Below are 27,104 nucleotides of genomic sequence, written 5' to 3' on the forward strand. Positions count from 1 at the left end.
AGTCACCTCGGAATCTAATTACAGCCAGCGTGTGAGACACTGCAGCAGCATCTTCATCTGTGTGCGTCTCGCTTCTCCCCTGCCACAGCTTCAAGAGTTGAAACTGTTCCAACGTAGCAGTCCTTCAAAAAGGCGAGGCAGCAGAAAACTCCCTAATGGCTTTATGCATTATTCCTCTTCATCTCTTGTTCACACTCTCCCTCTCTCTCTCTCTCTTTCTCTATACTGCATTAGGGGGATGAGGGGGCGAGGGAGGAAAGGTCAGGGGGTAACGAACAGCAGAACGCAGAGGGAATCAGGAAACACAGGAGAATCATTCAGCTGCATTTAGAAAAAAAAAAACACCACACAGTTTTTTCGACACACTGAAGCTGCAGCGAGTTGTGACTCTTTGATCAGGACACGCTCCTCTCTCCTTCTGCACTGCAGTACTTAGCCCATCACTTCATGATCTGTGCTCTTGCAATACTCTGTCAGTCCTGGTCCACATGGTGAGACAGTTCTGACTTTGTGCTTATCTGTGAGACGAGGCAAGTGGAAGTCAAAATTGAGCTGAATGGAGAGGATTTATTCTTCTTTTTTTTTTCAAAGCCATCTTAACGGGAGGGTGAAGTCATTCAGAGAAACAACAGGACCGCAGCAAACTGTCAAGGCTTGAGAGCCCTACACCTATTTTTAGTTCCCTTCAAATATTACAGATAGACATAGCTTTGAATCACCTAGAAGAGTTATATAAATAAATGACTGAAAACTGAAGCATTAAGTAGAATTGTGTTGTATGAGACTTTAGTAATTATCTTTTATCGGCGCTCATCTCATGAGTCAAATTATAAGCCGAGAGCTATTCAAGACACTAATTGGGTTCCTAAAAAAAACAAATGATGTCATTGTTGTATTTATTCTGCTGTATGCAAAAGAGACATCCGGAAAGCAGGAGAGCAGGTGACTGGAAGAGGCGGGGTATGATATGATAAGCCCTTTTCTGTTTTTAGAGTTCAGGAACATCACCCACACTATAACCAGAGGAAACGAGATCTTAATGTGACTCCACTGGCTGCAACAGTTCCAGTCCCCCAAAAAGACCCCAAGCCAGGGGTTTTACTCACGCAGCAGCAAGCACTGGTTTCCAGTAACCAGAACTTTTAAACTGAAATGTTATATAGCAGAAGAACATCCATTAAAACATAATAGTCATGCAACAGTAAATTATAAAGAACAAATTAACAGCTGTGTAGTTATCTTGTTACAGAATATTTAATCTAAAAAAAAAAAAAAGAGGCCATTTTATAACATTTATTTCAGTTATCTGTTTACTTTACCTCATCTTCATGGTTCTTGAGGAGTGGTAGAACAGGGATTGTTAATTCCCTATTTAGCTCCTAAGATTATTTAGTCAAAAAGTGCCACGAGATTCCTTGAAAGCTGATTCCCGGACCACCCTGGGTACACTCCTGAACCATGTGCCCCTGTGTTCCCCAGAGCTAGACTAGTGTTTCCTCAGACAATGCTGTTACAATGTCCTCACTGTCTGTAAAGGGTGGTGGTGGTGGTGGTGGGGGGGTCTTTCTGGAACTGCACCACTTAAATGTGAAATTCAGCTTTTCACCTCACATACAGAACTGAGAAACAACACTCAGTGAGTCAGTATTTCAAGTTGGGTAAGCGGATACCTGCTCAGGTGACTCTAGTGAGCCCTCCCCACCCTCAGAAACCAGGCTAATGTGGTGTTGTATTGGGCATTAGTGAGCTGCACAGTCTTAATGTATGCATTCAAGAACATTATTCTTCAAATCTTCAAACATCATGTGGTTAACAGGTTCACCTAAGCTTTCAACCGTGCACTGGCTCTTCCCTTTACCTCAAATATTTCCTGCTCTGCCCGGGGATGAGTGAATCATCCGTGTGTACACAGTGGTACAGTGCTCGGTGCTCTGAAGATACTGCACAGATAAAACAGCTTCCTGGGTTGGTGCCACTGTATTTAAACCACTCCTTTCTACCAGTAAAATCATCCTGACAACTCCTCTTCTTCAGATAAAAGTCAAAACATTGCCCTTGAATGTCCTTTATTGTCCTATCACTGATGTGACCGTCTGCTTACGTAACCACTGCAAACTCTCCCACAGAGTAAACACAAAGCCCGTGGTGGCCACAGAGAAAGCACACTCGGATTTCTGTTGACATACACAGTTAAACCAGGCTTCCCAGAGCATTACCTCATTTTCCCACCGTCATAATACCGTCACAAAGTCAAGCAACAGTGGGATTTGTTGTGGTTGAACTGCAAAATATGCACAAAGAATGGAAAGCACAGGCCTAAATCATCAAAGCAAGGAACACAAAAGTTTATCTACTTCAAAATCTACACGGCAAGCAACTTGTCATGGGAAAGAAATGAGGAAGTGATAGAGGATTTGTGCCTGTGAGATTTAAAAAAAAAAAACAAAATAATGAAGAAACTATTCCCTGAATGATTTTAATCAAAACACAAAAATGTTGCTCAAATAGTTTATTGTAAACAATGTAAAATTACTACACACTGAAATATGTCCTGATAAACCAGGGAAGTATTTTAGCCTGTATGTGGCATCAATATGAACAAGTGCTGGTTTAAATAGACACGGAGACCCTGTAAACCCTGAGGTATACGAGTTATACCGTGCTATAGTTCAATAAAGGGCGTGAATCCCTTATCAGGGTGCTGCCACAGCTCAGGCACACACAATGTGCTCTGTACAACATGCTGCTAAAGAGTCCCCGTAGCTCATTGTGTTCAGAAAACAGTGACCCCTTATTTACCATCCCAGCCCGCAATTACGACACAATTCTCACTACCCCCGAGCCCCTGGCCTGTACAAGCAGGGTCATGGGCTGTGGCTGTAATTTCTAAGACAATACCTCACATCAAACATGGCTATATAGAGGCCATTTTGTGTTTATCAGGCGAACACCAGAAGCTGTATCTCACTCTAACACACAAACTAACACATTCATTCTCCAGTGATAGATTTGGAATAAAAAGGTGGACACTTCTGACGTCTAATGAGGCATATAAAGAAATAGATCTCGTATGAAAACATGTACGGAGGATAATTTATATCGATGTCCCACAGAGCTGGGCTTGATAATAACAAATGACCGTGTGTGAGAAGCAGACTGAGGTCATGCACCAGACAGGAGTCATCTAAATACAACCCTATCTCTACTGCTCAGATGATTAATTCAGTGTCGAGCCGTTTCACTGCAAGTACAGGTCTGAGTCAAGAAGGGTAACATTACACTAGATCTTGTACAAGTTACTAAAAATCACTATAAAACAAAGTGAAAGTGCGTTGTAGAGATTGTGACTTTAGGTAGTTGTTAACCACAAACACATAAGATAAAGTTAACCTGAGATGCTTCAGAAAAACGCCACATGCCACATGATTAACATCCAGGTAATGAGGGTCATTTTTTAAATTAGTAAAGTAGTAATGCACCACTAGCGCCAAAATGATGATGATGATTAGCCGACCAACAGAAAATGAGCAGATTAATAATTTAAAGAGCTGGTTTACAATTTTTCAAGTCTGTCTTAAAACAATCATTAATGCACATTGACAGGTTTTTCTGGCCATAATCATCTGTCCTGTTCATACTGGCCATTTGAAGATCACTTCATAATGCACTTACAGTGTAAGAGGAGGCAGGCAAAATCCGCAGTCCTCCATGTATTCAAAAGTTTATCTGAAGCTAATATGAAGCTTCAGCCATCAAAATGAGTCAAATCAAGTACATATCTTTGAGCTTTAGTCTTTTTAGTGTCAAAGTCCCTCCTTTTGTTACTATTTAGCCACCACAGTACAAAAGGGAAACACAAAGAGGGAATTTGATGCTAAAAATACTATACGTGTTACATATCCACTTGATATGACTAACTCAGGCTGCTGAAGCCTCATATACTCTTCAGATATACTTTTATGCATTTTTGCACAAAAAGACACAATGGATTTTTCCCCATCACTTTACATTACAAGCACAGCAAGGAAAACCTCTTTCAGTGTTCATTTGGGCTCTTGAGCGTTGTTTTAAGACAAACTTGAAAAACTGTGAACCTATCCTTTAAGGTGTAACAAAAACAGACGATATGATGATGTCACCCCAGGCCTCTAGGAAATTTTGAAGGGTAATCCAATCAGTATTTAACTGACATAGAAAAATTGAAAGGCTGCAACTAAATATTAGTTGCAACCCAAATCTACAATGAGCACACATGCACAAAGACCACTGTCCCACTGCCCTCCCTAAACATTTAAGTGCTGAGAGATACAACCATACACTGCAGCAAAAGCAATAGTTGATAGACCTTTGAAGATGATGATGATGATGACGACGATGATGACATGGCAGGGATCCAGCTCTGAGGTTAGCATAGTGCCAGCCAGACTTGGCAGCTACCCACTGCTTGTTGTGTGTGTGCTAAATGTATGTGTAAATACTAATAAAGCTTTTTACTTAATGGAGCAAACTGCTGAGTATGAATTCATATCAGCGCTGCGACTAATGATCATTACCCATTATCAATTAATCTGATCAGAAGAATGTTGGAAAATGTTTTTTAAAAATGTCAGAGCTCAAGGTGACATCCTTAAATATCTCAATGTTGTCTACAACAGTAGGCTACACAACCCAAAGACATACAGCTTCAAGTCATAGAAGACTAGAGAAAACAGAAAATATTCACATTCCAGTTGAGAAGCTGGAATCCGAGAATTTGGGCATTTTGTTATCTTTAAAAAATAACTCTAAGCCATTACACAACATTGACAGGTATGGACGAGATAGATAAATGCATTTTGATCATTTGGAATCACTTCAAAGGAAGTATATTCCTGGAGTATCCCAAGAAGTAAATAAATTAGACGACTAATAACCACATGTAGAGGTCACACACACGGCTGTCACAACTAATAAACTTCACATGAGGAGCCTGTGCTGATGTAGTAATAATAATAATAATAATAATAATAATAATAATAATAATATGACGGCACAAGGTAGCTTTAACTTGCCACGTCAATTTAAATGCTCAGGTAAACACGGCGTCGATACTGCGACGAGATATAAATATGAGTGTCGACATGTTAATATTTAGCTACGAGACAACGTTGAAACTTGTAGTAGTGTAAGTAAAATAAAACGTAAACTCACCGGCATCATTGTAGCTCCGTACCGCATTTAGCTAACCAACACAGCATGAATCCCCGCTGGCAGTTTCGACGAAAGCAGCGCGACTATCGAGCACTTTAATCCCAGAGCCTAAACCCGCAATGGGCAAGGCGACTTTCTCCTGCTTGGGGGTCCCGTCCTGCTTTTAAAAAACACATACACACAGCACACTGGGTTTTTTTATGAACTCAACCAAACATATCACCAACACTAAAACACACAGTAGTTATAGTCCCGTACCGTGGACCTGTTGCAACAAATAACAAGGCCTTCACGACAAAAGTTTCCGTTGTAGTTTGGAAAGCATCGCTTACAACTTTGTAGCGTCTCGTTGTGAACGAGAGGCACTACCAGGGAAAAAACCTCTACATTTACCCAAAAGTCACACATAAAACAATCTGTACAATTATGAGGGAATTATTCGATGTTTTCTATGTTTTACTTACCGGAGGACGCGTAGGTAATCAGTCCCAAACCCCCGTTGGCTGACAGCGTTGCTCAGTAGCTCACAGCCTATCCCAGAGTGACGTCGACGGAGGAAACTCGCTCCTCTGTGGAATTCTAGCTCCGCCCCGTCCTAAGCACAAAACAAACACCCCCATCTTTCAAACATGCCTGGTTTGAATCATGAAACTGTGCCATATCCGGCTAATAAAAACTGTTTTACAACAGTTTAATCCACTTTAGCATTATTCAAGTAGTCGACAAGATCTTCAGCGACAAATCAAACTTGCATTAAAGGTCTCAACCTAAATTGAATCAGAGAAAAGTAAGATGTCTCACTCTGTTCGTATTTTTGGCACCAAACTACAAGTTTTCAAGATGCAATCACTTCTTGATTGTCATTTGATAGCACAACGAAATTACTTATGTGACAATCCCAGAGGTGCATTTAAAAACAAATACAAATAAATAATTAAATGAATAGATACGCTATAAATGAAAGAATAAAGAAATAAAATACGGTAAAGAGTGTATTGCACATTATGGGCATAGCTAATTATCAGAGTTCGGAAGGTTTGTGACAGTTGGGAAGAAGCTATTTTTGTCTTTGAGGATGTTCTTGGCCCTTCTCACATAGCGAGTGTTATGGAGTTATACAAGTGATGGCAACTCAATGCCAACAAAGTCCTGTGCTGTTGTTGGAGTGGATGGGCCAAGCAGTTTTGTCATTTGTTGGTAAAGATGCAACCAGGGGTGGATTTAGGAGTTGACAAGATTGGGGGCTAAGCCCAGTAGATCCTGTCTAAGAAGACTACAGTAAATATTCATATCTTAGGAGCTGGAATTGGGAACGATTGGCCAACTGATTGATAAGCTCGATCAAACTTGACATCAAAATGAAGTGATAATTAGAAAGACACATTTTTGATGGTCTTAAACTAAAATATCTCTAATGTTTGACAGATTGACATCCTTTACTTTTAGATGCTCCATGCTTTGTATGAGCATGCAAATAAAGCTACTTATAATTCCTAGTTTCTGAATACCTCTATAACTCTGTCCAAGAGCTTCAGGGAACCTGAAAGCTCGATGCTCACTGTGTGTCAGCTGGTTTGTAATGATCCGATGTACAATTTGTTTGAACATAGTCCTTTTAATGGAAGACATTTCAACACATCACCATTGAAAAACATAATTGAATTTCACTGAGCTGCTTTCGCATTGTCCCCGAAGGCTTGCTCTCACACTTACTGAGACACTTAAATAGAGCAAAGCTATCATTAGGCTTATTAGTTGTGCCAGCACTTTTCTTACTATGACAAGTCAAAATGTATTGTGTGGAAATGGCCTATGCACTATTTAAACACAATGTCCACTGACATGATAAAAGTGTTACTGTGGTGGGACCTATTTGTTTCCTAATCAAGAAGCCCCCGGTGTCAAAATCAAAATTTTAGACATGATTTCAGTTTTATGTGCAATCAAATTACTACTCAACAAACCTGGGGCAGAGGTTGCTCATTGCACATAGGGTGGGAGAATGGAAGATCAGTGGGGGGCCCACCAGTTCATTTTTCCCCAATGATCCTCCTTGGTTAATCAGGCTTAATTAGTAGATATGTTTCAACTTGTCATGATTTCAATTAAAGATATTAAAGATTTCCCCTTCTAGTCAAACATTTTTTTTCTTATCCACTGGAGAGTTTGACGTTGTGCAGAGTTTGATACTAAAGGCTGTTTTCACATTTATCTTAGTGGAAGTATGAGAGTTTGAGACGTTTACCTACGAGCATTATTGGCGAGATCACAACTAAGTGTAGAGCTTTCAGTGTACAGCTTGCACCAATGTGATGTGGAAATGTGACATTTCAGTAAAGTAGGAGGCATCTTGTAACCAGCAGGTACATTTTGAAATGAAAGAATATTTGCATATTTATTGATTGTGGATTTTTCAATGAGGGAGATGGAGTAAATGTGTTGTTTTTTTACTACTCAATTAAAAAAATTGTGGAAATGCCATATCAGACATACATTATATAGAAATACTCTGCTCTTATGTGTGGATGCAATCTTTGATAAAGCTTCGCTGTTTGTAGGTGTAATGAGTAGGACATTAGTTTTACATAACACATTGGAAAAAGTGGGTCTTATGGTCATAAACAAGATCAAGTACACACAGAATACTAATATTGTTGATATTTGTACAATTACTTGTAATGGACCACACAGCATTCAATAATAAATGAATGAATTAGACATTATGAAATGACCATATTAAAGGACCAGTGTATCAGACTGTAAAAAAAAGTGTGTTTGGTCTGTCTGTTCTGTGCTACTGCAGAAACATGGCAGGCTCTGTGGAAGAGGACTCACTCCCTATGTAGATATAAAGGGCTTATTCTCATGTAACTCTTATTTTAAGATGATTACACATTATTGAAAACATACATATAAAAAGTACTCAGTTGTATCTGTCAAGTCTGTTTCACTAGATGCCACTGAATTCTACAGGCTTAAAACTAAAGGAGACCATGCTTTTACTGTTGTAGTGCCAACGCTGTAGAACAAACTCCTCCTCATAATCAGGTTAGCTGAGTCCATACATCATTTAAAAAAAACGTTTAAAGACAATTTCCGTGTATATTTGTTGTTTTATTTATTGTTTAATGTTTCATCTATTTATGCTTGATTTTATTTTTCTATTGTGTTTTTCTTATTGTAAGTTATTCTGTTCATATTGTATTGGGTGAAGCGCCTTGTAACTTAGGTTTTGAAAGGTGCTATAGAAATAACGTTAGTTAGGAGCATAGACTGTATAGGGTTAGGAGTGATTTATCTGCCAATGTATAGACGATCTTTATTTATTTATTTAATTATTTTATGTCGCTTGTACTCCAACTCCCATAATTCCTCTTCTACGGCGAGCAAAAGGTTCAAACTACGTAGCACGTTTTGTGCACGTTGGAGCCTCCCTGAGCAGCACACGTAGCCGAGTGTTGTGCAGGTGTTTTGCATAAGGGAGCCCCTCGCTTTTCGTCTTGATATAGAGTCAGACGCTACCTGAAGTCATGGCCGACCAGGTGGCTTCCGTGTGTGACCAGCTCATCAAAGCTGTGAATGTGATAATGGACCCAGAAACGAGCCAAGTTTACCGACTGGAGGCCCTAAAGGTAGCATCGTTATACAGGTTACGCTAGCTAACTGCTAATTAGATAGCTCAGCTTGACATTTAGCGTTACTGTAGCTGCTGTGAAAGTTGAATTAAGTGATTAGCTGAGTTGAAAAATTCCGCTTTTATCATACAGTTTCAGTTTAATGAGTTTACATTCGCGGTGATGATAGACAGATGCTTTGCGAGCTAGCCGGTGTGCCATGTTTACCACCTCATCACCACATTCATTCATAGAAACGGCAAAGACTGTGTTACTAATAGCAACGCGGCACCTTATATTGAATTGGTGGTTGGTAGCTTATCTGTATGCTATTTTATGTTAAGTATTTATCTGTGATGTTGTTGCTGTTTGAAATATAACCTAATTGTGTATGTGTGTGTGTTACTAGTTTTGTGAGGAGTTTAAAGAGACAAGCTCCTTCTGCGTCCCATGTGGCTTGCAATTAGCCGACAAAGCCCAGTCGGCTGTAGTGAGACACTTTGGTTTGCAAATCCTGGAGCACGTCGTCAAGTGAGTGTGACACAACCTATCATAAATCAAGTGTAACTAACTGCATGATCAATATTGTGTTTGTAAAAGAAAGACCGTTTTTTCCTTTTAGGTTCAGGTGGAACAATATGCAACAGCAAGAAAAAGTCCAGCTAAAGGACTGTGCCATGCAGCTGTTATCAAAGGTGAGTGTGATTTCTAGACTGTTAACAACATGTAGTGTAATATCCATCTGTCATGTGGCTCTATTAAAATGAAATGACACTTAACTACTACCTGCTTTGATTCTTATAGGGTACTCATCCTATCCTGGAGGAGGAGAGTCACATTAAAGATGTCCTGTCACGAATCATTGTAGAAATGATAAAGAGAGAATGGCCTCAACATTGGCCAGATATGCTTAAAGAGATGGAGGCTCTCACAAGCCAAGGGGTGAGTGAATTTTATGTAGAGCAGAAATGGGATTATGTAATATCTTGCATGCTAAATAATACCAATCGAGAATGGATTATTTTCATGTTTCATGTCAGCTTGGCCTCTGACAGGCATGTCATCTTTCAGGAAATAAATAGCATGTTTTTCATTTGTTTTTTTAAGACTGTATTTATCATCGCTTCATTTCATACATTCTGCACATGTGCATCCTGCCACATGGAGGTGTGTGTGTGATTTGTAATGTGGTAAGGGGCGTCAACCAGTGACATAAATAATTAACTAATGTAGCAAAGGCAAATCAGCAGCAATTTTCACAGTACAAGTTTAAGCTACCTCAGCACTTTGTGGGCATTTGAAATTCATAATAAATTCATGAAAAATACACCAATGAAGTTTTGGCCTTTCTAAGCTGATTTTCAAAAAAGATACAGGGGGAGGGGTTAGAATTTTTCTCTCATTCATCATTTTGTACACATTTCACTGACTTCTTTATCTTTAAATAGGTTTAGTGGGTTAAATGGTCTTGTTCTACGCAACATGAGTTAGTAATAATGGACTAAAGAAAGAGTTTTTGTGGTTAAAGAGGCTTATTAAAGGATAGGTTCACTTTTTCCCACACTCACACAGCCATCAGGAGCAATTTGGGCTTCAGTATCTTGCCCAAGGACTCTTTGATATGTGGACAGGAGGAGCCAGGCTTATATGAGGCTGTCTCCTCATATAAGCTTCATATAAACATTAAATATGCACAAAATGACTGTTTGAGTACACTGTTTACAGCGAGGAAAACCTCTGAGTGTTGTGAACCTATCCTTTTAATCTTTATTGTTATGGACTTTTTTAACTTCTACTAAAAAATTGACCTCTTGTTTTTCATAGGAGGCACAGACAGAGCTGGTGATGCTGATCCTATTGAGGCTAGCAGAGGATGTGATCACCTTCCAGACGTTGCCCACACAGCGCCGCAGAGACATCCAGCAGACGCTCACGCAAAACATGGATAACATCTTCAGCTTCATGATGGCCATTCTGCATCTTAATGTTGAAGACTACCGTAAACTGGTCAGTGTGGTCTTAATTATTGCTATCTTTTTTTCTTCTTTTGTAGAGAAAGTAACATTAGAATTGAGTTATATATTTCACAATTTTGTTATTTTTTGACACAGAATCATTGATATTGCTAAATCAAGTGTGGAAACATTGAAGTGGCTAAAATATTTGCCTCATATGTTTTGTTTTTGTTCTTTTTTTTTTAATACAGAAAGGGTCACCAGGGCACGAAATACAGGTAAGACAACATAAGTGCAAGTCTGCTATAAAATGTACTTGTCTTCATAACTCCGATGTGACCAGGCTCTATATTCATCGCTCTCCTGTCCTTCCACACACAGACCAAAGCTCACTGTCGAGTCGCTGTGACAACACTCAACACACTTGCGGGCTACATAGACTGGGTGTCTCTGGTGCACATAACTTCTGGAAACTGTCACCTGCTGGAGATGCTGTGTCTGCTGCTGAGTGAGCCCGAGCTGCAGCTGGAGGCAGCAGAGTGTCTGCTCATCGCCATCAGACGGAAGGTGAGTCACTGGGATTTCACAGGCCATGGTTGAGCCTTAAGGCAAATATGATGTCATTTTCACCTCCACTGAGGAGCTTTCAGGCAGATTTGTTTGTGTCTGTTGGTCAGACAGTTGCTATGATCTCTTAAAAAAACAAAAAAAAACAATCCAATGGCTTTTAATGGGATGTGGTGTGAAGTTAGCCCAAAGAAGTGAATAGATTTTGATGAAGATCCAGAACAATAGCGCTACCATGTGGCCATTTATAACATATTGTTTTGGCTCATAAACCCTGATTTAAACCCTAACCCTTAGTACAAGACAGAACTACTAGATTTTCTACCCTTTAAAATCTTTCTCCAAATATTTTGTTACTACTACAAATTCTCATCAAGTCCCACCAAAGTTGATGCATTGAATACATGAATAAGCCCAATAAAGTACTTAATTTCTTGTATAAGTTTCAGATCAAACTGCCTTGCCTTGCCTTGGTTGAGTTATGTGTTCTCTGACTGCTTTCTTGTTAGAATATTTAGTATATATTAATAATACAACCGTAGCGTAATTACAATAATTGGATACATGTCAAACATTTATTTGATAGTAATAAGCTGCTTTTAATCAGCTGTATCATTCTGCCACAGGGTAAGCTGGAGGATAGGAAGCCATTCATGCTGCTGTTTGATGATGTGGCCATCCACTACATCCTTTCTGCAGCCCAGTGAGTACAACTGATCCTCTGCATCATCCCTCTTAACAAGCTGCAACATGTCCTTTCCTCTGTTACTGACTGGCATGTGTCTGTCTGATTACAGGTCAGCAGATGGACTAGCAATATGCAAGAAATCCTCTGATGCACAGTAAGTAATGTGACACACCTGACTGCTGCAGCATAAAAACAGATGTTGGACAGTTAAAAATGTATTCAGTACATCTGGCTGTGACTCAGTTGTTGCTGTTTTTTTTACTACCATAGAGCAGTAGAGGTAGTGGAGCGGCGTTACAGCTTCCTGAAGAGACTGTGTCAGGTCCTCTGCGCACTGGGAAGCCAGCTTTGTTCATTAGTGGTGAGTTTGTAGTAATTTGATCACAAACAGTTCACATGGTCTCGTATCTGTGCTTGATCCACATACACATACACACACATTCAGACTTATAAGTAAAATTATTATGTTTTCTCCACAGGGTTCAGATGTAGAGGTTGAGGTACCTGCAAATCTCGGCAAGTACATGGAAGCCATTTTAGCCTTCACTACACATTCCAGTCAGGTGAGATGAAAGTACTTCACCAAAAAGCTTTCACCTCTAATATGAATCGTGCAGCTGAGCCTGATTTCTCATCTTGTGCTTTTTTTTTTTTCTTTTTTTTTTTCTTCTACAGTTTTTGAAGTCATCCACTGTGGCTACTTGGGGAGCTTTGTTCAGACATGAGACTCTGGCAAAAGAAGCAGCTGTTGTGGAGATGGCTGTCAAATACCTCAGAGCATCTATGATCAACCTTGTCAAGGTGGGACAGTGATGTCAGCGTTATAGGAGTGTAGAGACGATGTTTCTTGTCGAAGTGAATGTTGTCTTGCGATTCTTTATTTAATTTATATATATATATCAGAATTTTTTTCTACTTTATATAATTTACTTTTTGCTATTTTGGTATACTAACTTTTGAATTTATGGTTGTTATTTCCATAAATACCTAAATTATCCATCTATAAAATATCTATCTATATGAGGAAACGTTTTACAGTGCTGCATACGATAATTATATATTTAGAAAGTAGAACTGAAGTGATTCATTATAAGATGATTAGTTAAAACATTTCAAAATGCATCTGCATTATTTCCATTTTGTGACATATTTCCTCATTGAAGTTTTCTTAAAAATATAGTTGAAATCTCGTCTCATGAACCCAATATCGTGTCTCGTCTCGTGAGCTGAGTGTATCGTCACACCCCTACATCGTTACCTTTCCCAGTGTACATGAAGGCCACACTGGGTAATACTTAAACTTTTGTCTTTCTTTCCAGACTGGGTTTCCATCTAAAAATGATAACCCAAGTTGTGAGTACTCCAGGGTGGACTTTGACAGTGATGAGGACTTCTACTCATTCTTTAACTGTAAGTATTTTGTATGTAGCTTGGCTTGACTTACAATCTGTAATCTTTATTTTATCCCTAGACCTTTTGTATTTTATGTTGCATTTTCATTCTTCACAGCTTTCCGAGCGCAGCAGGGAGAGGTGGTGAGGGCTGCATGTCGCATTGTTCCTCTGCAGGCTTTCCAGATAGCAGCAGAATGGTTGCAGTATCAGATCACCAGCCCCATCGATACTGGAGATACTGCATGTAAGTGTTTTGCTTCTGACACCTGTGGAATCAGAGACGAGATTGATAACTCTCTATTTTGGATTCTGCATCATTTGTCTCTCTCTCACCCCCCCCACTAGCTAAGACTGCTGAGGGCCTGTGCACCTTATTGTCTCCGTCAGTGGTCCAGTGGGACGCCATGACTATCTTCATGGAGTGCATGGTCGCACAGATCTTCAGAACTCTAGGAGAGGAGGTAACAAGAAAACAAAACCACATAAGAAAAGCTGTTGATTGCAATGATGTGAACATTTTCCCTCACTGTCTACTTCTGTCCGAGTAGCAGTTGCCTATAGATCAGAGCATGGAGCTGCTGCAGGCCGTGCTGAACTACGACACCAAAGACCCGCTCATCTTGTCCTGTGTGCTCACCAACGTCTCCGCTCTGTTTCCGTTTGTCATACACAGACAGCACTTCCTGCCTCAGGTCCTTTACAAGGTCAGAGAAGGCATTCTCTAGCTACAGACATATGGAAATCCATAATTTGAACATTAAATGCATCATACAGTATTTTTTTTTTTTTTTTCAAAATGTCCCCTTTGTCATTTAAATAATTAAAGCAGTAACAACTACTCCTTTTGAAACTTAATAACTAGCGAGTGAATATTTATCTTTTTTTGCAATGCATTGACCGTCCCATATTCTTTTGGCTCTACAGCTGTTTAAAGCCATCACATTTGATATCATCCAGGAAAATAAGGTGAGTTTCCGTCACAGAACCAAATTTATCAGCAATTTTTTTTTTTTTTTTTTTCATCCTTCACATCCAAGACCAAAAAAATGTTTTCTCCAACTTCAGGCACCTCGGACCCGAGCTGTAAAGAATGTGAGGAGGCATGCCTGCTCTTCCATCATCAAGATTTGCCGGGATTACCCACAGTTCATTTTGGTAAATATCCCAACATTATACTTACTTTCGGGTGATGTATTTTATGCACAAAACAAGTACCTGAACAGGCATGGATTAATGTTTATGACTGTTGTATAATTTCTTTTTGTTCCCCTGCAGCCTTGTTTCGACATGTTTTACAATCACGTGAAGAAGCTGTTCTCGAACGACACCACACTGACTCACATGGAGAAATGTTCACTGATGGAAGCTCTGGTGCTCATCAGTAACCAGTTCAAAGACTTTGCAAAGCAGAAGGCTTTTTTAGATGAACTTATGGCCTCTGTGGTTGCAGAATGGACTTCAGAAGAGATGAGACGGTGTGTCTGAACTCCTTCAGGTTTTTGTCTAAATTGTACATGATGTATTTTAATGTCAGAACAGGTAATTAATTGTTTTCTCTTCTTTGTCTTCCAGTGTGCTGTGGGACCCTGTCGCCTTCCTGTCCTTTGCTGGAGCTGATCAAATGGTCACTGCGCAGAGTAAAGATGCCGACACAGCAGGCCTTAATAGAGGGCGGGTAAGTGTATGGATGTGAATAAAATGAGTTGGTGTGTAAGCTCTGAGAACAAAGTCATTTTTTTAGATTCATGTAGACTTTGCTGGAATATTAAACACCAATTTTGTCTCTCTTTTTCATCCTGCTCCTAGCTGAGTTTCTGTTTGTATGCCATGTTGGGCGTGGTGAAACGGGCACGTTGGCCTGCAGAGCTGGATGAGGCCAAGGCTGGGGGCTTTGTGGTGGGCTACACCCCAGCTGGAGCTCCCATCTACAGAAACCCCTTCACCGCCCAGTTTCTGCTTTTGCTGCCCAACCTGCTGGCTCTAATCAGGTACACTTACGGATTTTTATCCTTCATATCAAAAACTTGACTGCTGTTTTCCCAAGACCTTGGTGTAAAAGGGGTATGAGGGTTTTTAATGACAAGTTTCTTTTCCTCGCTTCTCGCTCACAGGACTCACAACAGTCTGTTCCTGCCAGAGAACAGGGCTCGTCTAAGTGAGACCTTCTCCAGGGCCCACGAGGTGATGGATGCAGAGAAAAATGTGATTCTTGGTGAGCATTTTTTTCCACATGCTGTCTTTTGGTCATAGTGAGACATCATCTGTCAACATTATGATAATACATTCTCAATGCCATGCTGTCTCCAGGTCTCTCTCAGCATCTCCTGGATATTTATGACGCTCCTATGTATAGATCCAGCCTGGAGCGCATGCAGGGATTTTTCACCACATTGAATGACAACTGGTGAGAATTGTATTGTAGCACTTTGCATTTATTTCCCCTAAACTTTATATTTGTATTATTTACAACATCTTTTTGTTTTTCTCTCTCTACCCCTGCAGCTTCCACGTCTTGGGAAATGCAGGTCTGTCTTTGCAGCAGGAATTCTACACAATTGAGAGGTTGGCTGAAGAAATAGCTGCCTCTGCCTTGGCCTCCCTCGACCATGTGCCTGACCACAGACTTCGTCCTATGATTCATATCCTTATTTGCTTTTGCTTCACTGCCAGCCTTTGCCATAACTCTGATTTTAAAATAAGATCTTATTGAGATGGATACAACTTGAGCTACTGCTTTATGTGAACATCATGTTTCCTTAACCAGTGTACGTGTGTTTCTGAGGCAATTGGTGCAATCATGTCCTCAGGAGTACTACGACAGCCTCCTTTGCCCCCTGCTGAGCTCTCTGTTCACCTTCATGTTGCAGGTCAGGGGCCCTGCGCTACTTATTCTGTAGCAATCATCATTCATCTCAACATTAGAAAATGTATTTTCACTCTATTGTTTAGATGCTTAATCTTTTTCTTCTGTTTTATCCAATAGAGTCTCAACATGAAGTGGCAGGTCATCAACCAGAGGACTTCTGTCAAGTAAGTTGTAGATTAGTCTCGTGTGTGTGTGTGTGTGTGTGTGTGTGTGTGTGTGTGAGAGACATTGGATCAGTGCTTGTCAAACACAGTCAGGAATGGATATAGTTGTGTGGATATTATGTCTAGTTTTTTGACGGCTCACTGTGTTGAAGCTACAATTTGAATATGTGGACTTGTCATGGTGGTGACATGTCAATCATTTGTCTATTTTTAGTGGTGAGGATGAGGAGGTGGTGGTGTACCAAGACAGTCAGGTGACGCAGGAGATGTTGGAGGAGCAGCTTGTACGCCTGCTCACCAGGGAGGTGCTTGATCTTCTCAGTAAGTACTTTTACCCCCCTGACACCCTTTAGTAACCACGGCCTCTGATAGTTTCATACATACATAACAAACATATAAAACAATTGTACAGAGCTGATTTAAAGATTAATTAATCACCTGGAAATGGTACAGCTGAGACATATTGGGGTAGATGATTCCTTTTAGAAAAACTTTGTTAGCGTGATGGGCAATCTCCTGCCTCACATGATCTGAAAATATCTTTTTCAAAATCTTTTTTTTGTTAAGTACTAAAATTTGATTAGAATTGATGATGAGCTTTGTTTCACACACATGATGGAACAAAACAATAGTACAAATAAAAAGCAGCCGTATATTTCATTTCATTCACTGCTGTTGTTTTCGCATTCATCTTGGTGTACATGTAACGTATTTTTGCAGTTTGTCAAGTGTAATATAATTTACCGTGAAATCCCAAACTAAAATAGTTACAACACTGGTTTGAGGATGAATTTGTAATGTTTCTCTACTGAAAGGATACTAAAAAAATATGGGGATTTGATGGATATAGCGCACAACTGCCTGATCAGCTTTTACTCTTAAGACTGAGGGGGAACTGGGGAGTTGAGTTATTGGGTGGCTGTAATGCTCTCTTCTTCCTTCTAGCTGTGAGCTGTATTTCAAGAAAAGTGCCTGAACCAGCAGCAAATAAGGAGGAAATCGATGGTGAGAGCCCAAAATTAGAATATTTGAATCCACATTGGACAAATGTCTGATAGTTTTGCCTGTAATTTGTACTATTAGAGGAAGACATGATGATGGATTCAGTGCAGACGGCGTCTTCTACACAGCCCACAGAGGAGCTGACTGAGCTGGGAAAATGCCTGATGAAACACGAGGTCAGCCTCCGACACACTGTAAAACATTCATAGTGGACCTCATACTCACTCATTACAAGCTTTACATGAACTCAAGGTTTCTCTTTTTCATTGTCCAGACCATCTACATGAACCTATTGACGCTGTCCTTCACCTCACTGTCGTGGAAAGACACCACTAACTGCCACCGCACTGCTTCCATGGTCTGCTGGACCCTTCTGCGGCAGGTAGCACACTCAATGAAACAAATGATTTAATAGAAGTCTGTATAACAATTTTTCATTTAAACCATTGCCACCTTTCTGACCGCTAAATCTGGTATATTCATATAATTGTTTAATGAACTGTTTGGCCTCTGCTATGTCAAATTAATTCATTGAATGGTTAAAATAATAAATGCACCAAAAATTATTCAGGGTATCACTCACCACCTGTGGACTTCCACGTGGGTGTAAAAAGTTTTTAGTTTCGTCTAAAAGTTGCACATTCTTTATAAGGTTTCCTCCCACATCTGTCCTCTCTCTCGCCAGGTTGTAGGGGGCAATCTTCTTCCTGAGGCAGTGATGTGGTTTTATACCAGTGTTCTGAGGGGCCTTCAAGTTCATGGGCAGCATGAAGTCTGCAAATCTACCCTCTCTCAGCTGGCCATGCTCATCTATGAAAACCTGGTGAGATTAATGGCAACCATCTCTGTCTCTGTCTGGCTTTTTTTTTTTTCTTTTTTTTTTTACCTTGGTTTGATCCATTTTCCCTGTTAAAAGTTGAAGTTTTTAGGACTGTAATATATTTCCAAATGTGAAGCTTTATCTGTGGGACTTGCAGGTTAATTCCAGAAATTGCATCTCTTTTAATCTCCTTGCTTGTGCGTACATATATCTGTCCATCCACCTTAGCGACCTCGTTATATTGAGCTGAGAGCAGTGATGACGCAGATTCCAAACATCAATGTGGAGGCTCTGGACCAGTATGACCACAGGCTGATGGATCCCAATGCCCAGAACGTTGGAGACAAGAAGAGGAAAGACCAATTCAGGAAGCTCATTGCAGGAACTATTGGGGTAATGCCACATTTGGCCACTAGAGAGCAGTGCCTCCCTAGTATGTATGGTTGTAGACTGCTAGTCAGATATGACCAGAGACGCTGTTAATAGTGCAAGTCATTACTCAGCAGTGTGATTCCGGTGTTGTAAATCTTCTGTGCTAGGCTGCAGAAGATGTGTGACGGCTCAACAGGGTTGTACAATTTAATGAAATTCTTTCTGGTAGATCTGGGATAGTTCTGTTTAACCTCTCCTCTCTGTCCCCTGCCAACAGACAGCTCTGTGCCAGCAGTTCAGGAAGGAGGTTCATATCCGGAATCTTCCATCGCTCTTTAAAAAGCCGAAGCAAGACAAAGATGTGCCAAGCAATGAACCACTGGGCCTGGCAGCTCTCTTCTCCCCAGAGAATAATACCCTGTAGGAACACATAATGATTCTAATGGACTCTCATACTGACTGAAGACTTATGTGTATGCACCAGGGTTTCCCCTCAGCATCCTCTTGGCAGGGCGGTGTGCACTATCCAACATATCTGTCAACACTGCTGTTCCTCAATTTATTTTAACCCTCATCGTTCTGCTATAAAATGCATTACTGCTGCTAATTTGCTGTATTACACAGCACCACTGACACATAGCTAATATTTTTCATCTGGTCATTTCTGTTGGAAAGTATCTCACAGAAGATACCACTGAAGGATGTGTGTGTATAGGGTTATGGACATTTTTGGGAAACATTTGAGATTGAATCTGTCAGATTTTGTTATGAGACCATCTTAAAATAGCAGCCTAACCATTAAGATATGCTCTGCAACAGAAGCTCTACTCAGCCACAAAACTACCTTGAAATAGGGCAGTTACGTATTCTGTAATTTTTGTGTGGGCCTTTTTCCTTTGCAAGGGGCAGTATTTGTCCATTTCCCATCTTGCACACTAAGCATTTCACAGATTTATGGAACTAGAAAAATGCTATGACCCAGCTCTGGTCTAAAAGATATTCAGCATCGAAATGGGCATTTCCAAAATGGGATATCCAAATGAGCAGAATCCGGTAAAACCATGAGGCTGCACGAGTGGCCTGTTAGCATACTTAGAAAGAAAATTGAGTCTGTGTGTGTGTGTGTGTGTGTGGCTTTTGGAGAGGTGGAGACCCATTGTTCTTTTAAACAAAAATCCTCATATTGGAAGTTAGTGTTGGCAGATACGTTGTGTTACCATGCTACCACACTTAGGCTGTTACGTCCCTGGTTAAGAAAGGAAAAAGAAATATCTACATAAACTTATATTTTAATTTCCTTTTCACTGGATGAGCTTGAATGCAGTTTCTGATTGTGGAGGATGTGCTAATGGGTACCTCAGGTTGCGATGTTCCCTATGATGGGGTGAAGATACTACGGAAACATAACCTAAGAAAAACAAAAAAAGCAGCTGGATTGTGTTTTTTCACAAATGGTTGTCTTGGATTTAAATTAGCTACAGTATTCTATTTTGCAGATAATGTACAGTAATTAGGGCAAAGATTGTTCACGTCTTGCCAATTCTTCATATCAGCACAACTAACACAGCCCAAGTACTGTTTTAAATAGCTTATTTAATGCAGAGCACATATATTACAAACTACCCTAACACATTTTTGTGCCAAAGCACTCATTGTTGAGTCGTTTGACAAATGCGACCTCACAGTCATATCCTAGGAAGAAAACCTAATTACATTTAACTTTAATAAAGATTATTTAAGGGTAGACTCAACCAGTTTGTAGCTTAAACCAAGTCTGTTGTATTAGAGGTATTTTTTTTCACATGTTCATTTGTGTTCGTTCTGGTTTTGCCAGCCATGGAAAAAAAAGATGAACCAGCACTACATTCCTTCATTGTTCAAGGGATTGTTTTTAAGCATATTTGTTGGATGTATTTTTGCTCTTATGGAGCCGTCATGGTAGAGAGTGATTTTCTTTTAAAACTTTGTATTGTGTAGGTTCAGCATAAAATAAATGGGAGTTTACATATTCTGACTCAGTGAGCCCCTTTACTTCTCTCCATGCTTACGGATGAGTCTACATATCAAATGTTGTACTGTAAACAAGTTGACATCACACTCAGACTCCCAGGATTAGAAACAGTCATGAAGTATTCAAATGAATTGACCTTGCTGTTTTTGTGGTGATGTGGCCATTTACAAAAGAAAAGAAAAAAGTTTGTTCAACACTAAAATGAAAATTTTCTGTAAAAAGGAGAAAATTGACTTTTAAAATGTGTAGTGTGGTTTATATTTTGTTGTTTTTAAATAAAAGGAGAAAAAAAACATTTTCAATTGTGTAAAATGTGTCTTGTTTTTTGGTTTATAAATACAAAACTAGTTGAAATATAGTCTATTTAATTGTTCATAATTATATTGTATTTACACATTCTAAACAATTGCAAAATGATCATAAGCCTGCAGTTATAAATGTAAGGTTTGCTACCTAATGCCAGTGTATTGTTACAATATGTTTAAATGTGTAAATATTTGAGAATATTTACATTTGCATGTTTGATAGTTAGCTGCCAAAATATCTTAAGAAAACCTTGTAAAGTTTGTCAATAACCATTTTTGACAATGAACCTGGGGAAACGATGTTTATAGATCAAATTTATTCTCTGTGCTTATTTGGTCAAAATATTGCCAATAACTTCAATCTCAGTTTTTAATAATTTAAGTGAGTCCGTGTCCTGCAGCAGTATTAGAACAAAAGAAGGAGGGAAGTTTTGGATTTAAATTCATATAATCAGCAGCGGGGTCGATGAAGGGTCAGTTCACACTCCGGGTCGATGGGGGCGCTGACGAACTGCCTGCCTGCCTGCCAGCCGCCGTGTGGCCCGACAGCGTTAACTGAGGAGAAGAAGAAACTTGTTTAATCATGGATGAATCCCGTCCAGTCTGCAGATGGTATGTTATTGACTTTGTTCTCAAGTATTTTGGCACTTAATGAATAAATCCATGTAAGCTCCATGGACAATAGGCGGTCGTCTGTGCCGCCAAGTGTTGTCACACACCTCCTAAAAGTTTAAACAAGAACCAACACCGGTACGTTAGCTGTAGCTTAAAAAAAAAAAAAGTTAAGGTAACTGAGTTGTTAATATTTCCTTTTTATGCTACTTATATTTCTACTCCACTACTTAACCTTTATTCAACGTCAAGCATTTACCTGAATAATTCCCTCCTGAAAAGAAATATATTGTTTTCTCAGATTTCAGGCAGTTACTTTTAAAAATGAAAGATTTTTGCACACAAAACCTGTGGCCAGTTAATGAAATATAACATGCTCTGCAAAAGATTAAATTACAGCAAAGTATGCAGGATATATACAGTTCCACCTCACCCTGCTACAGCATTATACTTCTGTTTACAGTGATATGATCCTGTTTGCCTAAGAAGTAGGCCTACTAAAGTTTTTACATTCTTTTTTTTTTTTTTAATAATGTGGTAATGCACCTGATCTGAATATTTCTTCCACCACAGCTGTTGTAATGGATTCACATTGTTGTTTACAGTTAAGAGTCTTAACATTGTCCTTAACCCTCCTGTTGTCCTCATGTCAACTTGGACCCCTGGGGGCATTAACTCAAAAATGAGGTTTATTTTCATTTAAATTAGGCTTATTGACCACAAATATGTGTAAACCCTGTGGTTATACAAGTTGAAATGAAGTTGGCTAAAAAGGTCTTAGACAGAATTGAGTGATAATTTATACCTTATCCTTTATAAACGGTCAGAGCAGACAGGGTCAAAATGAACCCAGGAGGACAAAAGTTGCATGGTTGGCAGGAAGACCACAGGAGGGTTAAATTTCTGTTGGCATTAAAGTCCTCTAAAACCATTTATCCACAGATATCACATGTTCATGTTTTGTGTCGTCTTGTTCCTGAGTCATGGTTAGCAAATCAGTAAAGCCGAGAGTCATTTTCAAATGGCTGCAACATCTCATCAAATGGAGATAGTGAACCAGATATACTGTATTGTGCATCAGGCCATGTTTGTCTGTGTGGAAGACTTAAGTTTTGAAAGTGCAGCAGGATAGAAAAGGTTTATTAAAAGATGGGTTTAGAATTATTTAATTATATTATATCACAAAACTCATATATACATATTTACACTCAAAAAGTTATTAGCCACTGTAATCATTCCCACTGTTCATGAAGAGATCACCTCCTAGTGTGCAAAAATAAATCGTCATTATGCTGTCTCCCACCCACACTTCACAGTCTCAGGATTCGGGATTGGAAATACTGTCAAGTGCATGAAAGGGATGTTTGTAATGTCTTTTAGGGATAATTTAAATCTAAACTACAAACTCTCTTATTGCTTCCTTTACACTAATGCCCATTTCCCCCTTATATCTTTCAGGGCCCATCCACCAGAACCAGCAGTCCTCCTGCTTTGCCCATCATGGCTCCCTGGCTGCAAGATCTTCTCATGCTACGAGTCTGCAAACATGAACTCACAGTCTACAAACATCCACCGACTACAGTATATTATATGATGAGATTAGAGATTTACAGAGAAAAAACAGAGCCCTTTTCTTGTTTATATATAGAATAATTACAATTAAATTGCAATCAATAAACCAACTCAAGGGTCTCCCCATCACAGAACTATCACTCTCAAATTAAATGATTAATCTTTAAATATTTTTTTTATGTAAGATGTCTTGGAAAAAAGATCAAAACATGCTCACACTTATCTCTAAGTTATAGAAGACATTTTCTTTTCACAATAACAAAAGGTTTAATTAATAAAATCTCATAACAGTTAATTTCCACTCAGTTGCTTCAGTTTTCAGGTCCTGGTATTGTGCATGCTGGCTCACTGTCAAGGCTTACTAGGGCTCTTGAATAGAACAGGGGAATCGTTAATATTATTCATGTCACCTGTGCACAGCCATATTTAGTGTATAACGCTACAAGTTAATCTTTTTTTAGGTTTTCTGATTGTCATCCTGAATTAAAATTGACTTGTGAGGTAATGAGGATTATTGTTAACCTTTTTCTGGAGTAATTTGTGCTGATTGGAATGCATAATATTCACTGCCTGCTTTTAAAATGCATTCACCACAACTGGACTATTCCACCTTTTATTTTTTTTAACACTGAATTGTGGCAAGGTTTTTTTTCTTTGATAAAGGAAAAATGTTTTCAAAGTGATAATAAATCTCTACAAATAGTTCAAAACAAAGTGCAAGTATAAACAAAATACCTGATCACATCCTTGACCCTCTTCAACTTAATATTTTGTAGAGACAAGTTTTGACAGCAGTGGGTGGAGAATGGACATGGATAAGTTTGTCATTTCCCTTGTAAGGTACATTGTGATATAGGCAGTAATCATTTTAAAGTCCACAAATTTCAACGTAGATTAACATCTGGGCAATTCGAATTAGTATTTGGGGTCTTTGGGTTTTTCTTACTTTTTTTTTTTTTTACAATTTAACTAAGTATCAATTGTCTTTCAAGTTCTCCTCCTGTAACTCTTTGTATTTTGCTCCAATTATTTGACCCTGAAAATGTAATTTTTGTCAAGAAACTTACTAAGCAGTGTTTTACGGTATTTAAAGTAAATCTTTTACCCTTTTGATTACACACAGGTAATCTCCATTCAGCTTATTTGTGTGATTTCTAAACACAATTGGTGACACTGATGTTACACAAGGGTGTGGGCACCTTTTGGATTTCTTTTGTTTAATGTAGATAAATGTGTGAAAAGGATGTTTTCATTTTAGTTGTGTTAATATTTATTCTGTTCAGTGTGGAGAAAAAAATATAGTTATTCAGGTGTGGTAAAACAGTAACACTTCTAATACTGTAATAATGCTTTATTTTCCTTTCACGTTTTAAATAAATTTTAAGACCTGAGACGATTTTAATTTTCCAGTAATTTAGGCCTTTTTATGTAAAATACATGAAAGGAATTAAGGTGGAATGCTGCCAATGATAAAATTGGCATCACACCTGTGCTTGAGATGTTGTACATACTCTTTATGTAGACTGGAGACATTCTTGTATTTCTCTTAATAAATAAAATGTTAAATGTTGTTCTCATAGTTGAACATTTATAGATTAATGTGTAATCCTTTAGTTTGTTTTCCACCAGCGGCACCACCTTCACGGCAGCTTAGCAACGCGGTTGCTGCGCAACACAAGTCGGCGTGGTGACTTTTCTGTCATATACATATAGTAATCAGGTGTGCGGCTCCTGCTTCGTTTCACCCGGGGTTTTGAACACGAAGAGGGTCAGTAGGGATTCTTAGGTTTCACAACTTTGGAGCAACTTGCTGGGTTGAGGATGTCGGTGTGGTTTTGTGTGGATGTTTGCTTCGGCCGGTCGGTTTGTAATCGTTGGACAAGTGATGGTCGGTCAGCCTCACCGAGTCCCAGCTAATAACACCAAAGTTTTGATGACAGACGACAACGCTGAAGACCAGTTTGCCTACAAAATTATGAAGATAACATCGGCCAAAATGAAGGTAAAACATAATTGTGGTGTCTGCGCTGGTATACATATGCTTGCAGACGGCTGTTATACGTGAAACCTGCGTTTTCCTGTGCTGTAGGTTGTAGCGGGAATGAAGTACATCCTGGATATGCAAGAAAAGCGGCAGGGATGACAGTGAAACGTGTTTACCACTCTGAACCTCTATACTCTGAACCCAAGGCAAGTCTTCAAGTGCTTTTCTGTATTAGTTGTATCAGTGTGGTTTTTAAAAATGTGGTTTATTACAGGAGCTTCACTGCCTCTTCATCATTATAGAAATCCCCTGGGATGATTCACGTGTACTCACTCAAAAGAAGTGTCACCTACGAGTTGCTAAGTGAACATTTCTTACTCAAGTGTTTATTAAACATATTGTGCACACACCCTGCATTTATAACTGCATGTTCATAAACGAATTATTTCATTGGCTCCCAGAGATGCCACACCAAGAATGAGTTGAATAAGTTCAGTGACCTGCACTCACACTGCATTGTATAGGGCGAAAAATGGCATAATTATTCCAGAGAGTGACTGGGGACAGCTTTACTGTGCCTCATCCCTCAGTGTGTGTCCTGGCAGCTGTAAAGCTCTGGTTGCGTGTCAAGCTTGTTCAGACACATGGCTGCTAAACAGAGACGAGGCTGCACCTCTTCCACACTTACTACCTCGGTCTCCAGAAGGGCCCTGTGTGGAGGATTACAGGCATTTTCAGATTACTGCTCAGCAAGACTGAACTGTCTGCTGCTCTGACCCCCTTTTTTCCTAACAGGGAGGGAAAATAGACAGCTCACTGATGATGTGCAAATAAACACACAAGGCCAGGCGGGAAATTATATCAAATACTGTATGATGAGTATGTGAGATATATATATTTATATACACACCTCTGATGATAACCTATATATATCTATATCATCAGAGGTGTGTATATAAATATTTGATTTACGACAATTAAAAGAGTTTTACCTCTCTTAACCACATTTTGACATAACTCTTTTAAGCAAATGAAATGAGAAAACTCAGATTAATGATAAGATGTAAAAATAGATGTAAAATAATTGCTTGTTAACTAGCGTGGGGGGCAAAAGGGACTACGCCCGTTTGGCTTTGATTACAGTAAACAGCCGTATGGATAAGCGGTTCACACATACCCTCTCACCCTGCCCATAATGTCTCTAATCATGGATGTCTTAATCAAACTGAGCAAAACATAAAGAATTGGCTGGCACTGTGGATTAGGTAGCAGGGGTTAGGAATGTGGGGGAAGGGGGCTACTCCTTAATGTGGGATGACTAACATCGAGGCTCCCGGTGCCAGGAGTATGCCCCGTCCATCTGCCATTCCACTCACCCACCCACCCACTGACACAGTAACAGGTGCGTGCACGCAGATACACGTGTGCTTTCTGCGCACACGCTCACATACTCCACCCCGCACTCTGGCCCTACCCCTGTCCTCACTTAGCCTGGGCAGCAGATGGTGAGGGGTAAGGCTTGTAGCCCCCCACCACCACCAACACCACCTCCTCCCCACTCCAAGCCACCAGCCCATCACCCCCTACACCCCCCCCCCCCCCCACGAACACCACCCCACCCCTCTTTGTGTTGTTGAAGAGCCTGAGTGTTGAAAGAAGGCGAGCCCCAGCTTGTACCGCCCCCCCCCCCCCCCAACAAATCCTTGGCTGGCTGCCATTGGCGGGACTCAGTCAGGTGTCCTAATGCTTCAGTTAGGGGAGGAAACGCTGGTTAATCTGCCCATCGCGTGCCACCGACCATGGCCTGGCCTCTTTGTGTCTGGCACCCCTCTGATCAGTCCCTCCACCCCTTCATCTGTCTTTTCCCCCTTCTCTTCCAACCCAGTTTCTCTACCCCAAGACGGTGTCATCCTTTCTTAAAGATCACCCCCTCTTACACTCAGGATGTGTTTTTACTACATTCCTTGTTTGTCCCGGCCTCTCATTAG

General features: G+C 39.8%; 2 protein-coding genes across 4 annotated transcripts in view; one reads left to right on the forward strand and one right to left on the reverse strand.

Moving 5' to 3' along the window:
* The window catches only part of tp53bp2a (tumor protein p53 binding protein, 2a), a 30,138-nt gene extending 24,418 nt beyond the window's left edge, over window positions 1-5,720 (reverse strand). For 2 of the 3 annotated variants that reach the window (XM_053332917.1, XM_053332915.1), the window contains exons 1-2: window positions 5,655-5,720; window positions 5,191-5,347 (exon numbers count right to left, since the gene is read on the reverse strand). In XM_053332917.1, coding sequence (XP_053188892.1) covers window positions 5,191-5,217 — 27 coding nt within the window. In that variant the 5' untranslated portion in view covers window positions 5,218-5,347; window positions 5,655-5,720. Of the gene's footprint in view, window positions 1-5,190; window positions 5,348-5,448; window positions 5,546-5,654 lie in introns of those variants that run through there. The other variant, XM_053332916.1, reaches the window with a different exon arrangement.
* A 3,000-nt stretch (window positions 5,721-8,720) lies between these two features.
* Window positions 8,721-20,891, forward strand: LOC128372483 (exportin-5). Its single transcript, XM_053332576.1, has 33 exons — window positions 8,721-8,822; window positions 9,214-9,335; window positions 9,427-9,499; window positions 9,609-9,746; window positions 10,629-10,811; window positions 11,011-11,037; window positions 11,141-11,326; window positions 11,953-12,029; window positions 12,124-12,168; window positions 12,285-12,375; window positions 12,494-12,577; window positions 12,690-12,815; window positions 13,334-13,424; window positions 13,524-13,652; window positions 13,754-13,869; window positions 13,957-14,112; window positions 14,333-14,374; window positions 14,474-14,563; window positions 14,684-14,883; window positions 14,981-15,083; window positions 15,215-15,396; window positions 15,520-15,620; window positions 15,716-15,812; window positions 15,911-16,046; window positions 16,177-16,275; window positions 16,392-16,438; window positions 16,653-16,759; window positions 17,384-17,443; window positions 17,522-17,616; window positions 17,715-17,822; window positions 18,126-18,263; window positions 18,489-18,653; window positions 18,910-20,891. Exons 1-33 carry the CDS (start codon window positions 8,721-8,723, stop codon window positions 19,054-19,056), a joined length of 3,663 nt encoding a protein of 1,220 aa, XP_053188551.1. The 3' UTR covers window positions 19,057-20,891.
* Window positions 20,892-27,104: the final 6,213 nt, after the last annotated feature.

The sequence above is a fragment of the Scomber japonicus genome, chromosome 14 (genome assembly GCF_027409825.1).
Source record: "Scomber japonicus isolate fScoJap1 chromosome 14, fScoJap1.pri, whole genome shotgun sequence".
NCBI lineage: Eukaryota > Metazoa > Chordata > Actinopteri > Scombriformes > Scombridae > Scomber > Scomber japonicus.

What these genes read in the sequence shown, in the direction of transcription:
- LOC128372483 (XM_053332576.1), top strand. Translation starts at nt 8,721, where the DNA reads ATGGCCGACCAGGTGGCTTCCGTGTGTGACCAGCTCATCAAAGCTGTG. An exon ending in CAGGCCTTAATAGAGGGCGG is followed by an intron (nt 15,084 to 15,214) that starts GTAAGTGTATGG and finishes TCCTGCTCCTAG; the next exon opens with CTGAGTTTCTGTTTGTATGC. An exon ending in ACCACATTGAATGACAACTG is followed by an intron (nt 15,813 to 15,910) that starts GTGAGAATTGTA and finishes CTACCCCTGCAG; the next exon opens with CTTCCACGTCTTGGGAAATG.